This window comes from Triticum aestivum, chromosome 5D, assembly GCF_018294505.1.
Source record: "Triticum aestivum cultivar Chinese Spring chromosome 5D, IWGSC CS RefSeq v2.1, whole genome shotgun sequence".
Classification (NCBI taxonomy): Eukaryota; Viridiplantae; Streptophyta; class Magnoliopsida; order Poales; family Poaceae; genus Triticum; species Triticum aestivum.
The window spans coordinates 546658512-546675639 of record NC_057808.1 but is presented as its reverse complement, the minus strand read 5'-3'; the positions used below and the strand labels follow the sequence as shown (position 1 = coordinate 546675639).

At 47.2% G+C, this 17128-nt stretch overlaps 2 protein-coding genes across 5 annotated transcripts in view; both read right to left on the bottom strand.

Moving 5' to 3' along the window:
* Window positions 1-1832: 1832 nt before the first annotated feature.
* LOC123121175 (uncharacterized) lies at window positions 1833-11167 on the bottom strand. The gene is made up of 11 exons (XM_044541100.1): window positions 11065-11167; window positions 10639-10720; window positions 10401-10547; window positions 9967-10283; window positions 9393-9869; window positions 8224-9312; window positions 5383-5524; window positions 4315-4374; window positions 3878-4182; window positions 3305-3781; window positions 1833-3159 (listed from the first exon to the last, which is right to left on the bottom strand). The coding sequence occupies exons 3-11, from the start codon at window positions 10429-10431 to the stop codon at window positions 2290-2292; spliced, it is 3768 nt and encodes a 1255-aa protein (XP_044397035.1). The 5' UTR covers window positions 10432-10547; window positions 10639-10720; window positions 11065-11167; the 3' UTR covers window positions 1833-2289.
* A 3146-nt stretch (window positions 11168-14313) lies between these two features.
* LOC123123713 (ATP-dependent zinc metalloprotease FTSH 4, mitochondrial) overlaps window positions 14314-17128 on the bottom strand; it is a 3987-nt gene continuing 1172 nt past the window's right edge. For 3 of the 4 annotated variants that reach the window (XM_044544284.1, XM_044544286.1, XM_044544283.1), the window contains 5 exons: window positions 16946-17033; window positions 16501-16653; window positions 16073-16416; window positions 15500-15976; window positions 14314-15423 (listed from right to left, as the gene is read on the bottom strand). In XM_044544284.1, coding sequence (XP_044400219.1) covers window positions 14482-15423; window positions 15500-15976; window positions 16073-16416; window positions 16501-16653; window positions 16946-17033 — 2004 coding nt within the window. In that variant the 3' untranslated portion in view covers window positions 14314-14481. The remainder of the gene's footprint in view (window positions 15424-15499; window positions 15977-16072; window positions 16417-16500; window positions 16654-16945; window positions 17034-17128) is intronic. The other variant, XM_044544285.1, reaches the window with a different exon arrangement.

Genomic DNA, 17128 nt, shown 5'->3' with positions numbered 1-17128 from the left:
TTGTTGTATTACACTGTGAAGTAACCTAGAGGCCGTGTTTAGACGAAAATTGATATCAGTGAAGTAACCCCAAAACTCTAGAAATCGTGAAGAATGTATTCTACTTTGTTAAATATCGCGAATATAGTGGAAAAAACTCTAGAACATACCTTTGAAAGGAATTGTTCATTGGGTCCGACTTGTTGTTCGACAAAATAGAAAGTTGTTTCATGTATGTTCTTGCAAGGTGATTCATTCATAATTAATATTTCTTATGTGCGGTTTAAAGATACTAAAAAGGTAGGTTTGGTTATCGACTTTTGAGCTCCATTATGTGGGGTTAATCAATTTGTGAATTGTGGACTTAGTGGTAGTGGTCAATAGTCTAAATGCTCCCTGACCCACGTACTCGTCAGGGTTGAGTTGAGGGGGCAACCCATACGCTTATTGGGCTTCGAGTGGCTATACGCCAAAAAAGCTCACTTTCTATTGAGGCCTGTTGTGTCCTAAACTGTTCCAGAATATTATTTGTTACATAGGAAGATTCCAAAAGCACATTGATGTTCGAAACCTAGTTGACCGCCCATATTCATTCATTGTTCATTCTATTATGGAACCGAACCACAGAGCTACCTAGTGCAATTGGGATTTAAAGTCCCATGCTTGAAACTACAGAGGATTTCCAGTCCTCTGCTCTACCAGCCAGAACCTAAAAGGACAGTTCACACCCGATTTGACACAACTAGACTTGAAACATTGCTTGTCAAGAGCACATACCCGGTACAGAATACTTTTTTGAGTATGCTGGTAAGGTCTGGTCATCTGCTTATGTGCTTGCACTTCTGCGTAACTAGGGGTGCCAGTACATCGTACTTTCATAATTGAATCAAAAGCGTCGACACATGAAAAATCTCTGTATACGATATTTATCACACAGAATGTTGTTCTTTCAACATGATTCCTCAACAATTTTTTCATTGTCACTGACTCTCCATTCTCTCTGTTTCACTTTGGTTTTTGACTAAAAATTATCATGATGAATTTCTCTTACTGCTTGGTTCCGCATTGGATTTTGGAAACTTTGGTTTAGAAAGTGGCGTCATGACCGTGCTACTACCACCATCTAAATGGTTTCCATGCTCCGTTGGATGATTTGACGATATCACAGTATCAAGCTAGAACGGTTTGAATTTGTAGGGCGGGAAATAAACCTCATCCTTTGGTGCACACTAACCGATGAAGCCCAACGCTCTTTCGAACTGAGTTATTTTCACTTTTTCTAACAAGAAGTTCGAGTAGTTAAGTGCAAAAGCGGTAAAGCTTTCTTCCATCCTTCCTAGATCCTCGAGCTTGCACCCACTCGGCGCCTTTTCATTGTTCGTTCTGAGGTGGATTCGAACCACTCCGTTTGGATTTCGAGTCGAAAGGGCCCGACAAAAGATGATTTTCAGTCCTATGCCCACCGCAAGCCAAAACGGGATTTTTCTATTTTACACCCACACAATTGGGATTTGATCAAATAGCAATGTTTTTTTTCTTATTTGATTCGGATACTGTCAATCTACTGTCCATCTTTCTCTTTAGTTTTCTCCTTTCTTTCTCCTCACCCTATCTCCATTGGATGAACTTACTAAAGAATAATATCTAATCAACTATATTGCAAAAATTTCTTCAACAACACCCATGTTGCAAGGAACTGAAGACGAAAAAAAAAATCTGCAACGTCGCCTATGTTTCAAAAAGTTTCTGCAACATGAGCTTTATTGCAAAAAGGGTTCTGCAATACCACCTTTGTTGCAATCAAGAAAATGGAGATCTAACGGCTGCTGCGGATCTTTTAAGAAGATCCACCGGCCGACGCGTAGCAACCCTCTATAAAATTTGCGCTTTAAGGCTAGGTTTAGCTAGAATATCACAGACACAGGGCTTTGGCTCCAGTAATCATCCATAAAAAAAAAGAGGTTACAGTCCAGCAATCACGAATATTCTTATTATGTTTTGCAGCTGGGGTAAATTCATGCGCTAGGGCTGTGAACCTGCATTTTTCACACAACTCGCTCATTCACAGAAACCCCATTCAGTTCCAACAGAAATCTTGCGGTGCATTCATGCTTGAGGCTCCAACAGAGATATTGGGGTACATTCATGCTTGAGGCTCAAAACAGGAGGCTTTACTACAACATCACATTCTCTTCACACTTGAGAAACACTTAAAGTCAGCGAAATTCGGACGGTACACATCGCTCTTTACATTTTGCGTGCTTGCGACAAAAGTATCAGCAACAAAAGTACTTTTGTAAGCGTCTCCAATTACTGCTGACCATTCTTAGCATCGCCTATTTGTTCTTGTGTTGACACCGGTTCCGTGATCCCGTCGCCAGTGAGAGAAGGTGTTACCTGATTCTGCTGGCTATTGTTGCGACCATCTGCTTGTTGTTCTGTCAATACTAGTTTGATGATCTCGTCGCCAGTGAGAGTTCCATGCTTCAGCCGGGCGTTTGCTAGCGCATGAAACTCCTTGTTGTGCTCCGTGAGAATCGTTTTCGCATTCTTGTAAGCGTTATCCAATAAATCTTTCACCTCCTCATCAACCAGGGCCGTTGTCTTGCCATCACCACCATAACCGTCGTTGCTGTAGGAAACAAGGCCGACCCGCTTGCTCATGCCATATCTGGTGACCATGTCTTTCGCTAATTTAGTCGCCTTGCTTAGGTCAGAGGAGGCACCAGTTGTGATCCCGGTTTCTCCAAATATAAGCTCCTCAGCCACCCGCCCTCCCATGAGGACATCCAGCCTCGCCAGCATCTGCTTCCTCGAGAGTTCCAGTTCGCTGTCTTCCCCTGGCAGTTGTGTCACCATGCCGAGAGCCTTTCCCCTTGGCATAATTGTGGCCTTGTGGACAGGGTCAGCACCGTCCGTGAGGATAGCAACAAGGGCGTGACCTCCCTCATGGTAGGCAGTCATTTTCTTCGAATGATCAGATATCACCGCTGACTTGCGTTCGCTGCCCATGATGATCCTGTCCTTGGCGTACTCGAGGTGATCCATCCCAACAGCATCTGCCCCATCCCTTGAATCCTTGAGAGCAGCATCGTTCACTAGGTTTGCAAGGTCTGCACTTGAGAACCCAGGTGTCGCCCTCGCAATGGTCATTGCATCCACACCCTCGGCTTTACACACCTGCATAGAAGAATTCATTGAGAAAAGGGTCAAAGCCTGACATCATTGATTGCAATTTTTTGTTGGTAGCTTACCAAGCTAGCCGCTTGGTATCAAAGCCTGACATCAGATGCCATGAAAAACAAGTAAAGCCTTATTTACATACCTTTGACATGTAAGCCTCAAGGATCTGCCGGCGGCCCTCAACATCTGGGGTAGGAACATGGATTTGACGGTCAAGACGCCCAGGCCTGACAATGGCTTTATCTAGCGACTCCGGGAAGTTTGTCGCGGCGATCACAATGATCCCTTCATTCTGCCTGAAGCCATCCATCTCAGAAAGCAGCTGGTTCATGGTCTGCCTCTGCCACGACGGGTCTAATGCGTGTCTGCGCCCAGCAACGGCGTCAATCTCATCGATGAATATTATGCAAGGAGATCGCTTCTTTGCTACACGAAAGAGCTCCCGCACTCTCTTAGCCCCAAGACCCACATACACCTCCTCGAAATCACTGCCACTACATGCAAAGAAAGGGACGCCGGCTTCTGCGGCCAGAGCCCTTGCCAACATGGTCTTCCCTGTGCCGGGTGGGCCGGTAAGCAAAACACCCTTTGGAAGCTTGCCACCAAGGCGAGTGAAACTCTGCAAAGAATGTAAATCCAGGTCAACAACTCGGCATCGAGAAAGAATTGTTGAATTAAGACACCTGCAGGCAGGTTGATGGAATGCCACACTCACCTTGGGATCTCGTAGGTAGAGAACTATGTCCTCAAGGTCAGCCTTGGCTTCGTCGACGCCCTTTACGTCACTGAATTTTGTGCTTAAATCCGCAGCCGCTTGTTTCAAAGCATCGAATTTGCCAACTTCTTTGTCGTCGCACATATCAATCAAAACCTTAAGGCCATAGATTGCAAAGCCAGTAACTACAAGGGCTCCACAGGTACGCAGAAGCTGCTTTTTAAGCAGGCCTTTCTCTATTATGTAGTAGGGTGCACTGGCTGTACCAAGAACACGCCCTTCCTCCCTTGCCGCACTTGAAACTCCTGCATAGAGAATAGAATCCATCCGTGCACACAAAAGTTGTCAAACCAATTTGTGTGTTTGTCATTTAATAATGGGTATAAAGCTCATCCTACTCCTAACTCATAAACATGACGAAAGAAAAAGGCGGCTACCTCGATTTAGAATTTTCATGAAGCTCTGTTTAACTCTTCCCATATCGCTCCTATGAATCTCTTTAGAAGGAGAAGCGACACCAGAGTGCTAGCCCCGTACCCCCTGACCAACAAAACTTCACCAGTACCTCTGCTGTAGATTTCTGAGCACGATGGCTGCATTTGATTAAGCACCAAGAAGAATTTACAACCTCAATGGCAACAATCAACCAAAAAGGCGTGGTAGAATGTAGTAATAAGAATAGTAACCGAAAACAGGTTACTGTCCACGTTTAAGTCAGGCTAGTACTAGCTCGTTTGGCAGTTGCCACAAAAGAATCAAGGATGTGTGGTGAAGAGAGAAATTGGCAGCAGGTGCCCTGACAGCACGAACTGAAGCCGCCGCCGCAGCTACAAGATTCTTTGCAGCCTGTAAACATGGAAATTAAGCTGGTCGGGTATTCAACAACGGCAACAGCAATCGTCGCAACTCCTAATTTAAGTGGCTCGAAATTGAATCGGCAGCCCAACACATAAATTAGAGTGGCATCGATCTGAAACGCAGGCAGACAGTGCCTTGCAGCTGCAGTTTCAGGATCAAGTAACATGTATAAAAGCACACACAGAAAAAAAAAAGACAGAAAGAAATACCCTGGACGGGACAGGAGTCGCGGGGAGAATCGCTGGAGATTTGTATGCGATTGCTCGGCGATTTCAGGTCTGCTTTTCTCCGCCTCTTATCTTAGACTTGTTGCTAATCCCTCCCTGGACTTGAGTGGACGCGCCGTATTTAACTGCAAATCTCCAGTCCAACTCTGGCAAGCACGGCCACGGCAACGAACTCTGCATCCGGATTCCGGACCCGAATCCAGTACAGCTTCAGGCGAGAAAGAAAGACCGGATCACAGCCGGTGCTCGATTCTACAGAATCAACCCCAGACATGGAGAGGAGCGCGAGAGTCCGCACATCCGATCGAATCACCGGAATCCGACTCTGAACCCACCCCAAATTGGTCTCGGTGGACAGCTAGCTAGGGCTTTGAACGCCGTATCCAGAGAAGAAGAAGGTGAGCCGAAGGCGGAGCTCACCTGTGCCCGGCCGGCCGTGCTCCAACGGCTGCGCGCCGGGGCAATGCATCGCATCCTCGGCGGCCTCCTGCAGATGGGGGGTCGTCGGCGTGGCCGACGCTAGGGGGGAGCAGTCCACCAAACCAAAACACAACTTTGATTTCTGGAAGAGTTTTTTTTATTGCAAAAGATGCTTTTCATTGCTTCCAGTAATGTTACTGTTATATGTTGTGATTCAAAAGGCTAACTTCTGAGGAGCGGAACAAAACGGAGACCCGTCGGCAGGAGGAGGCTTGGGCCATAGCGGAGTGGTAGGGGCGCCGGGGGGAGGGTAGCAGGGTAAGTGATAAGTTGATCAGTTGTAAATCATCGGCGTTTGTAACCTCTTCCAATATAGTGAAGATTTGTTGGCTGACGCCCGTGGGTTCATTTTTCCTTCGTGTTGGAGGGATTTTTCACGTTATATCTTTGTGTTTTCTCTGTGTCGATTTCATTCTTCGTCGTTTCATTTGTCTATGATATCTCTAACAATTACATTGTTCACAAGAAATCTATGATTAAAATTAGGGGCCTCATCGTGCCAAGTATAACCAGTTTTATCTGTGAAACAAACCCTAGCTAATTCATGTGCCACCAATTAGCTTCCCGGCGGCAATGCCGAAACTTATCATTCCTATATCACGGACAATATTCATACAAGATTTATAAATTGAGACTGCTTGATCATACCACCATTGTTACTCTAAGCATGTTTCGATGACTTCTAAACAATCTGATTCTGCTTGCACTCTATTACATCCCATTGCATTTCTCAATTCAATCCCAAACTTTAGCGTCAGTGGTCATCCATAGTAACTGTTGAAAAAGCCAAAACACCCCCAACATTCTTCCCCCGTGCCGCACAGGCCCTCTCAGCAGGATAGCAAGGCACAACAGGAGCCTCAACCTGCGGTGGAGCGCGAAGCCCTTTGCCTCGACCATGACGCGCCCCATGATGGTGCCTACAACCGCGCCACCGTCACGCTGCGTGGGCCCAAGGCCAGGCCCAACTTCAGCGGCGGCAGCACCAGTCGTGCCTGGCTCCCTGGCGGCGGGCGCGCCCTTTGGAGGGCGCCCCGACGATCGCGACAACGGGGCCACGCGCGTGTGCTGGGGCTCACCCTGGTCATTGGCACCAACTAGAGAGAGGAGGAGATCCTCGACCTCGACGCCAACGACTTTCATCCACTGTTCCAAGCCTCCATGGGCGCTGCCCCCCATCCAGCGACGAGATTCCGGCCATAGAGGTCCTTGAACGAGCTCATCACTGAGAAATTGAGATACAGCCTACTAATTGTGTTTTTATTGTTTGACTCAGGGGTGCTGTGTAAAATCATTTGTGGTTGTATAAATAGCTCTCCACCTCAACCATTCATGGTTGGTTGCTCCTTGTGATTTAAGACGACTATTTTCTGAGCAAATCATCTTGCTGGCGAATTTGAGAGAATCCCATTTGATGACAAACTCAAAGCCTAATAGCAAAGTGATTGAGCATCGTTGAAGAAACTGATCAAAGTTCACTGAAGACTTATTACTTTTGAAGACCGGACATCTTCCAAATGGTTAAGTGCCCGTTCAGAGCATCCAGCTTGTGGACTTGCCAGAGAACAAGATTGTGACGGTCCGGAGATCACCACAAGATCTACCCCGAGTGTTGCGAGTGATGAGGATTTAGCTCAAGGAGAATAGGGTGAAGACTTCCGTTTCTTCTGAGTTTCAGCTCAGCCCCTTCAATCAGACGTGAAGTTGCGCAAGCAACTTGAACCAGAATTTCTCAAAGAATTTTTTATTATTTTTGATGTTCGTTGTACTGCCATGATTGAAGATGAATAGATCAGAGGTTTTCCCCAAAAAGAGAAAGAATTGCTTGCTTCCCTCTCTGAAGACTTTGTTGAATGCTTATCTAATCCGCTGCTTTGCTCAGTGCTTAGTTTTGTATATAGTTTCATCGTACTGAAGTGTCTCGGTCTCTTTGATCGACTCGTTTATTTGTACTGCTACTTCGTTGCCATGCTCTCCTCTGTATTGTTGTCTTTGTTTCAGTTTTGGTTGCATGCTAAGCTTAAGTTATTCTTCAGTATCTCTTCATACTGTTCTGATTTTGTTATGTTTACTCTATTTTTCTTCGAAGAGCTAGTTTTTCTCAAAGAATCTATTGTAACCTCCCACTCACCCCTCCCCCGCTAGTTGATTAATTTGATCTTACACGGGGTAGAAAGTTTCAACGGTTACGGCTGAGAGGGTTAAACCCTCAAACCAAAACCATCATGTTTTGAAAACGGTTTTGGTCAAGGGTTAAACCCCGACCAAAGTTCAGGAGACTAATATGGACTTATTGATTAACATTGAGAACCAAATGCAACCAATGAAAAAGACAAATAGAGGATCAGAGACAAGGTCATATCTTTTTTTACATGCAGACAATAGTGGTTGGACCCTTCGCCGACCCTGCGCAAGCGGGAGCTACATGCACCGGGGTGCCCTAGTAGACAATAGGTTACAGACTTATAGTTAGTCACTGGCGCACATGATACACTTATGGAAGCGCCTAATGGTATTTTCTATATTGTTTTGCAGCTGGGGAAAAATGTATGAGATTGCATTTAGATATCTTTGCCCATTCACAGCAACACTATTGCATTTCCGATAGAAATCTTGGGGCACATTCATGCTTTAGACCCAAAACAAGAGGTTTTACTGGTTCAGAACACAATATGTAAAACTACAAATTAAAACACGCCCCATTATAGTCACACTTGAGAAACACTAGCCGGAGAAATCCAGACCGTGCACATCGATTACTCTTTACATTTCGTGTGCTTACAACAGAAGTATCAGGAACGGAAGTACTCTTGGAAGCGCCTCCACGGCTAGGGCGAAGAAGGTGTTTCCCTGTACCTGCTCACCATTGTTAGCATCACCTACTTGTTGGTCTGTCGACACCGGTTCCGTGATCTCGTTGCCGGTGAGAGTTCCATCTCCTTGTTCTTCTGTCGATACTGGTTTGGTGCTCTTGTCACAAGTGAGAGAAGATTTTCCCTGGTCCTGCTGACAATTGTTAAGATCATCTACTTGTTCTTCTGTCGATACTAGATTTGTGATCTCACCAACAGTGAGTGAAGGTGTTTCCTGATTCTGCTGGCTAATGTTAAGATCATCTGGTTCTTGTCCTGTCAATACTAGTTTCACCATATCTTCACCAGTGAGAGTTCCATGCTTCAACAGGGCGTTGGCTAGCGCATGTAACTCTTTGGTGTGCTCCGTGAGAATCGCTTTTGCATTCTTGTGAGCGTTGTCCAGTAATGCTTTCACCTCCTCAGACACCAGGGCTGTCATCTTACCATCACCACCATCGCCGTTGTTGCCATAGTAAACAAGGCCTACCAGTTTGCTCATACCATACCTGGTGACCATGTCTTTCGCCAGTTGAGTCGCCTTGCTTAGGTCAGATGAGGCACCGGTGGTGACACCAGTCTCTCCAAATATAAGCTCCTCAGCAACCCGGCCCCCCATGAGTACATCCAGCGATGCAAGCATCTGCTTCCTCGAGAGTTCCAGCTCGCTGTCTTCCCCCGGCAGCTGCGCCACCATGCCAAGAGAATTTCCCCTGGGCCTAATGGTGGCCTTGTGGACAGGGTCAGCCCCGTCCGTGAGGATAGCAACAAGGGCGTGCCCACCCTCGTGGTAGGCAGTCATCTTCCTGGATTGATCAGATATCACCATCGACTTGCGCTCGCTGCCCAAGATGATCCTATCCTTGGCATACTCGAGGTGATCCATCCCAACAGCATCTGCCCCATCCCTGGAAGCCTTGAGAGCGGCGTCATTCACTAGGTTTGCAAGGTCTGCACCTGAGAACCCGGGCGTCCCCCTCGCAATGGTCATCGCATCCACACCCTCTGCTTTACACACCTGCATGGAAGAATTCATGGAGAATAGGTTAAAGACTCGCATCATAGACCACAAAAAATAAATAAGCCTTATATACGTACCTTTGACATGTGCACCTCAAGAATCTGCCGTCGGCCCTCAACATCTGGGGTAGGAACATGGATTAGGCGGTCAAGACGCCCAGGCCTGATGAGGGCTTTATCTAGCGACTCTGGGAAGTTGGTCGCGGCAATCACAATGATTCCATCATTCTGCTTGAAGCCATCCATCTCAGAAAGCAGCTGGTTCATGGTCTGCCTTGCCCACGGCGGGTCTAATGCACGTCTGCGCCCAGCAACAACGTCAATCTCATCAATGAATATTATGCAAGGAGATCGCTTCTTTGCTGCACGGAAGAGGTCCCGCACTCTCTTAGCCCCAATACCCACATACACCTCCTCGAAATCACTGCCACTGCACGCAAAGAAAGGGACACCGGCTTCCCCGGCTACAGCTCTTGCCAACATGGTCTTCCCAGTGCCGGGTGGGCCCACAAGCAAAACACCCTTTGGAAGCTTGCCACCAAGGCGAGTGAAACTCTGCAAAGCATGTAAATTTAGGTCAACAACTCGGCATCGAGAAAGAATTGTTGAATTAAAACACCTGCACGCAGGTTGATGGCAATGCCACACTCACCTCGGGATCTCGTAGGTAGAGAACAATGTCCTCAAGGTCAGCTTTGGCTTCGTCAACCCCCTTTACGTCACTGAATTTTGTGCTTAAATCCGTAGTCACTTCCTTCAAGCCATCGAATTTACCAGCTTCTGTGTCGTCGGAACTATTACTGAAACTATTAATCAAAAGCTTGATGCTATAGACTGCAAAGCCAGTAACTATAATGCCTCGACAGGTAAGCAGAAGCTGCTTTTGAACTAGGCCTTTCTCTATTATGTAGTAGGGTGCACTAAATGTACCAAGAGCAGGCCCTTCCTCCCTTGGTGCACATGAAATTCCTGCATAAAGAATAGAGTCCATCCGTGCGCACAAAAGTTGTCAAGCCAACCGTCATTTACGGATAAAACCTCAACTTACTCCTAGCTAGTAAACGTGACGAAAGAAAAGGCGGCTACCTTGATGTATCCATTTGATGAAGTTGTGCATAACTCTTTCTGGATCACCTCCTATGAATCTCCCTAGAAAGAAGAAGCGGTGCCAAAGTGCACACCCGCCAACAAAGCTTGACCGGTACCTTGGCTGTAGATTTCTAAGCACACCACCTGCATTGATGCACGAAGCAGAAACTCACTACCTCTGCCATATAGTTCATGTGTGTGGTGGAGAGAGAATCATAGCAGTCATATAAGATACCTGCTCCAGAAGGTGTATCTGCAGCGGGGGCCCTGAAAGCAGGAGCTGAAGATGCAGCTACAAGATTCTTTGCATCCTGTGGCTGTGACACATAAAAATTAACCCGGTCAGATAGTGTAACTGTAGTCAACAACGGCAGCCCATGATCTAAAACACAGCCAGACAGTGCCTTGCAGTTGCAGTTTCAGCATCGATAATCATCGAGTAATAACATGTAAAAAGAAAAGATTTGTGTTCCTTTGGACAGGAACAACCCTCCTGAACCCAGCGATTAAAGCGAAACCATCATCCTCATAACGTAAAAGAAAAAGACAGAGAGAGAGAGAGATCTAAGCCAACAAAGCCCCCTGATTTTCTCCCAAGCCTCCACCCAATCCTGCAAGCCCAATCCCCGTAGGTGCTCGAAATCAATAATCCGATACATACCCTGCTGGAGAGGGCGACAACCGCTCGAAATTTGTTTGCCTTGCTCGGCGATTTCAGGTCTGATTTTTCTCTATCTATACATACGCGCCGTATTTAACTGCATCGAGTGGCCGCGCCGTATTTAACTGTGTCGACGTGTCCGGCTCTACTACGCCGCACAGACCTGTACGGCGACGGCAACCAACTCTGTATCCGGACTCGTCGAATCGATTAAAGACAGCTTCAGGCGAGAAAGTTTCCAACCGGATTCATCAATCTACCAAATTAATGGAGAAATCTAACTCTCAACCCACCACAAATTGGTTTCGGTTCGATGGACAACTAGGGCCTTGATTCGAAAGCAGAGGAGATGAACCGGAGCTCACCTGTGAGGCCGGCCGTCACAAGCAGCGCTCCGCGCGCTCTCTCCACCGGCTGCGAGCGGGGGGCTGCGCGCCCGGCCGATGCATCGCGTCCTCGGCGCCGTCCAGATGGGGTGCCAAGGAACCCCGCCATGGAGTGGGGGCAGACGACCCAACCCGAGCATCTTCAGATCAACAAAACACACTCGAATTTTTTGGAAACATGGAAAACCAACTTTTTTTAACTCCCATTTAAGGAAAATGCACATATACATAGGGATGTGTACTTCACATTTCATGATAAAATACGTTTTCATATGATCTATGCAGGACTCCGACACCTATGGCCCACCCAAAACCACACCCTGACCCGCGTCTCCATCCCTTCCCCCTTCTCTGCATCCGCTTCCTCCCTGGCTGATGTTGCCGTTGTATCACCCGGGCCGTCCGCCAAGCCCTTGACGGACCTCCTCGACCTCCGCCACTCCACCTGATCGCCACGCCGCTTTGCCTATGCCGTCGTTCCATACCTCTCCTCCGTCCGCTGCGTTAGTACCATTCGCCCATGCGGTTGCTGTCCATTGGAGTCATCATGCCCGACAAGTGTTTGGTGAAATGATTGTACTAAAATTTTGACAAATTTTCTCCCTTCTTCGAAGCAATGGGTTCGGAGCATGTGGAAGAGCATGTTATCTATTTCAAGGGTCATCGAGTGCTAAATCGGAACAAAGGCACGGGGGCATTTGACGCTCATGGACGACTACTTTGCCCCCGATGCCCTATTCGCGAATAATTTTCGCCGGCACTTTCGAATGCGGAATTTTGTGTTTGATCGCCTCTATGGCGTCCGGTCCTATGATGACTACTTCATCTTGAAGGATGTTATAGGGAGAATTGGATTCTCTAGTTATCAGAAGTGCATGACTGCATTGCGGATGCTTGCCTATGGTACAGCCGCGGATTCGTGGGTCGAGTACCTCCAGATGTCTGAGAGCACATGCAAAGACGCCATGGTGAGGTTTGCTACTGTTGTGATCAAGGTGTTTGGAGCTTAGTACTTGAGAGAACCAACTGTTCGAGACACCGAAAGGTTGTGGTAATGGCGAACCAACCTGTGGTTGGATGGTTAGAGGGATAGTGGTATCCCAGCCCAGTAGGTTTCAAGTCTTGGTGCTCGTATTATTCCTGCATTTATTTCAGGATTTTCCGTGATGCGCTTTCAGTGGGAGGAGACATTCCCGTCGACGACGAGGCGCCTACGGTGACTTCGTAAATCTCAGGATGATATGTCGGCTCAGTCTCTCGAAGGTGCTCATAGGGGTAGGGTGTGCGTGTGTGCGTTCATAGGGATAAGTGTATGCGCGTATGTATGAGTGCTTGTGTTTGTACTATGTTAAAAAAAGGCTATGATAATGTCTGAAGCAAGAGGGTGGTCAGGAATGCTCGGTCTCTTGATTGCGCGCACTGGAGATGGAAGAACTTCTCACATTGACATGTACGGGACTCACATTGACATTCAATGTGTTGCATCCGTCTCCCCTGTTTGCTAGGTTGACTGAAGGACGCGCTCCTCCGTGCAACTATATTGTCAAGTGGGCGTGAGTACAACATGGGCTATTATCTAATTGATAGTATCTATCTTTTGTGGGCGACCTTCGTTAAGATCATCTTTGAGCCAGTTTGTCAGAGAAGAGCTCACTTTGCCTAGAGACAAGAAGGAGCTCTAAAGGGTGTGGAGATCATTTGGAGTGCTCCAACCCCGTTTTGTAGTTGTTCGTGGACCAGCTAAATAATGGGATCCGGAGACCTTGTGAGAGATGATGAAATGTTGTGTGATCATGCACAACATGATCATGGAGGATGAGGGCGACGATGTTGCCGGAGGTCTGGAATTTGAGAACATGGGTGATCCTATCCAACTTCAACATTAAAATCCGGCCACATTTGATGAGTTTGTCGAAATGCATCAACAAATTCAACGCCGAGCAACTCATGAGCAGTGTAAGGAAGATATGATTGAGCATTTGTCGGCAGATAAGGGGACAACTAAACATATGTGCGAGTTGAATTCAAGTTTGAACTATTTTATTTCGAAACTTAGTTGGATTATTACATTTACACTTGAACTACTGTCGTATTTTAATATTTAAGTGCTACACACTTAGAAAACCAAGGGATGATGTTTAGGGGACAAGGTTGGATGGTCGGCTCCCACACTTGTCTTCACGGACTGGTCTGCACCAGTCCACGGACAAATAGTGCATCCATTTTGGGGTCTGGAGTGGGAGATGCCCTAAGGGTGTCTCCAGCCGGCTGCCCTGCTCTTCCCCGATTGTTTGTCCGAACAATCAACACATGATCTGACAGAAAACCTTCAACCGCTCCCCCAAGTTGAGTTCATTTGTCCAGACTGTCCCGAATCGCCTACTCCCATCCTATTATGAGGAGATTTGGGACGGATTGAACTGTCCGTCACGTTAGCATGCAGATCCCACCTACCTGAACCCCATTTCCCCAACCCACTTTAGCTCTTTTCCTCCTCCCTTCCTCCCATGTCACCAGATGGTGACATGGGAGGAAGGGAACGTTGTGCTCGCATCCAAAGTTCGATCTCTCTGAGGTCGATATTCCATGGGAGGAGTCAATCGAGGGGTTCTCCACATCTTCGTATCATGAAGTGCTTTGATACTTTCTAAAGGTATCTACAATATTTGAATTTTCATGATATATCCTTATTAAATATCTATGTTTTATCATTTATTTGGAACATATTAATAAATAGTTCATGTCTCCTACTTTTAGTGATTTTGATTTCACGAAATACATGTATGAGGCACAATACTTTTGGAGCACATTCATGTTTGAGGCACAAGACAGGAGGTTTTGCTGGTTCAGAACACAGTATGCAGAAGTACAAAACACGTCGCATTCTCTTCAGACTCCAGAAACAAATGTCAGATGAAAATACGCATCGCTCTGTAGTATCTATCAGGCAAAGAAATATTTCTTCCTGTATAAGCGTCTCCAAGGCTAGGGTGGAGAAGGTGTTCCCTGATTCTGCTGACCATTGTTAGGATCATCTCCCTGCTGATTCCTTGATCTCGTCACCGGTGGGAGAAGGTGTTACCTGATCCTGTTTGCTATTGTTATGACCATCTTCTTGTTGTTCAGTCGATACTAGTTTCGAGAACTCGTCACCAGGAGAAGGTGTTCCCTGATTTTGCTGGCTACTGCTAGGACCATCTCCTTGTCGTCCTGTCGAAACTAGCTCCTTGATCGCGTCACCACTGAGAGTTTCATGCTCCAGGAGGGCATTTGCTAGCGCGTGGAGCACCTTGTTGTGCTTCGTGAGAAGCGTTTTGGCGTTCATGTAAGCCTTGTCCAACAATGCTTTCACCTCCTCATCAACCAGTTCTGACGTTCGCCCGCTCATGTTCTTCGTCTTGCCACCGCCAACATCGTCGTCATTGCTATAGGTAACAAGGCCGACCCGCTTGCTCATGCCATACCTGGTGACCATCTTTGTCGCCAGCTGAGTCGCCTGTCTTAGATCAGACAAGGCACCTGTGCCAACCCCTGCTTCTCCAAATATAAGCTCCTGGGCCACCCGCCCTCCCATGCACACATCTAAATTCGCCAGCATCTGCTTCCTCGAGACTTCGAGCTCGCTGTCTTCCCCCGGCAGCTGCGCCACAATGCCAAGGGTATATCCCCTAGGCATAATGGTGGCCTTGTGAACAGGGTCAGCACCGTCCGTGAGGATAGCAACAAGGGCGTGCCCACCCTCATGGTACGCAATCATCTTCCTGGCTTGATCGGATATCACCATCGACTTGCGCTCACTCCCCATGATGATTCTGTCCTTGGCATACTCAAAGTGATCCATCCCAACAGCATTTTCCCCATCCATGGAAGCCTTGAGGGCGGCATCGTTCACTAGGCTTGCAAGGTGTGCACCTGAGAACCCAGGCGTCCCCCTCGCAATGGTCATCACATCCACACCCTTGGCTGTAGACACCTGCATGGAAGAATTCATGGAGTAAAGGTCAAAGCCTCGCATTAGAGGCTGCAAAAAGTAAGCCTTACAAACATACCTTTGACATGTAAGCCTCAAGGATCTGCCGTCGGCCCTCAACATCTGGAATAGGGACAATGACTTGACGGTCAAAACGCCCAGGCCTGACAAGGGCGCTATCTAATGACTCGGGGAAGTTGGTCGCTGCAACCACAATTATCCCATCATTCTGCTCGAAACCATCCATCTCAGAAAGCAGCTGGTTCAGGGTCTGACTCGCCAACGTTGAACCTCCTGCGTGTCTGCGCCCACCAATCGCATCAATTTCATCGATGAATATTATGCAAGGAGACAGCTGCTTTGCTGCATCAAAGATCTCCCGCACTCTCTTAGCCCCAAGACCTACATACACCTCCTCGAAATCACTGCCACTGCACGGAAAGAAAGGGACACCAGCTTCCCCAGCCAAAGCCCTTGCCAACATGGTCTTCCCTGTGCCGGGTGGGCCAATAAGCAAAACACCCTTTGGAAGCTTGCCACCAAGGCGTGTGAAATGCTGCAAAGAATGTAAAACTAGGTCAGCAACTCGGCATCGAGAAATAACGTTGGATTAAAACACCTGCACGCAGGTCGATGGTAATGCCGCACTCACGTCGGGATCTCGTAGGTAGTGAACTATGTCCTCAAGTTCAGCTTTGGCTTCGTCAACCCCCTTTACATCATTGAATTTTGTGCTTAAATCCGTGGCCTCTTCCTCCGTGTCCTCAAGTTCTGCGTTGTCGACACTTACAGCCACAAACTTCGTGTAACTATCTTTGACAGCCTGAACGTAACTGTCAATCAGAACCTTAACGCCATAGATTGTAAAGCCAGAAACTATGAGGCCTCCACAGGTACGCAGAAGTTGCCTTTTAAGTAGGTCTTTATCTACTAAATAAAAGGGCGCACTGGCTGTACTGAGCACATGGCCTTCGTCCCTTGCTGCACCTGAAATTCCTGCATAGGGAACAGAAAAGATGCGGGTAAAAAGCTCATCCTACTCCTAAAATTAGTAACCGTGACTTATGAAAAGGCAGCTACCTCTATTTAGCATTCTGAAATTCTGCATAACTCTTTCCGGATCAATTCTATGAATCTCTTTGGAAAGAGAAGCGGTGCCATAGTGCACGCACCGTACCCTGTGACCAACAAAGCTTGATAGGTATCTCTGCTGTATATTCCTAAGCAAACTGCCTGCATTGATTATGCACCAAACCAAGCAGAAACTTACAACCTCAATGGCAACAACCAACCAAAAAGACGCGGTAGAATGCAGAGTAATAAGGATAGTACTCCCTCTGCAAAGAAATACAAGAGCGTTTAGTGATCTAAACGCTCTTATATTTCTTTACAGAGGGAGTAACAGGTTGCAGGCCACGTCAGGCTGGCACTAGTTTGCAGTTGCCACAACAGGATACCAATCAAGGCTGTAGTTCATGTGTGTGGTGAAAACTGAAAGGAGAAGCATAGCAGACGTATAAGATACCTGCTCCAGAAGGTGTATTTGCAGCAGGTGCCCTGAAGGCAGGAAATGAACGTGTCGCCCCCGCCACAGCCACAACATGCTTGGCAGCCTGTGAGACAAATACAGGCAAACATTAACACGGCATAAACAACGGCAACAGCAATCGCAACCCATGAATTAACACGAGTGGCATCGCTCGCTCTG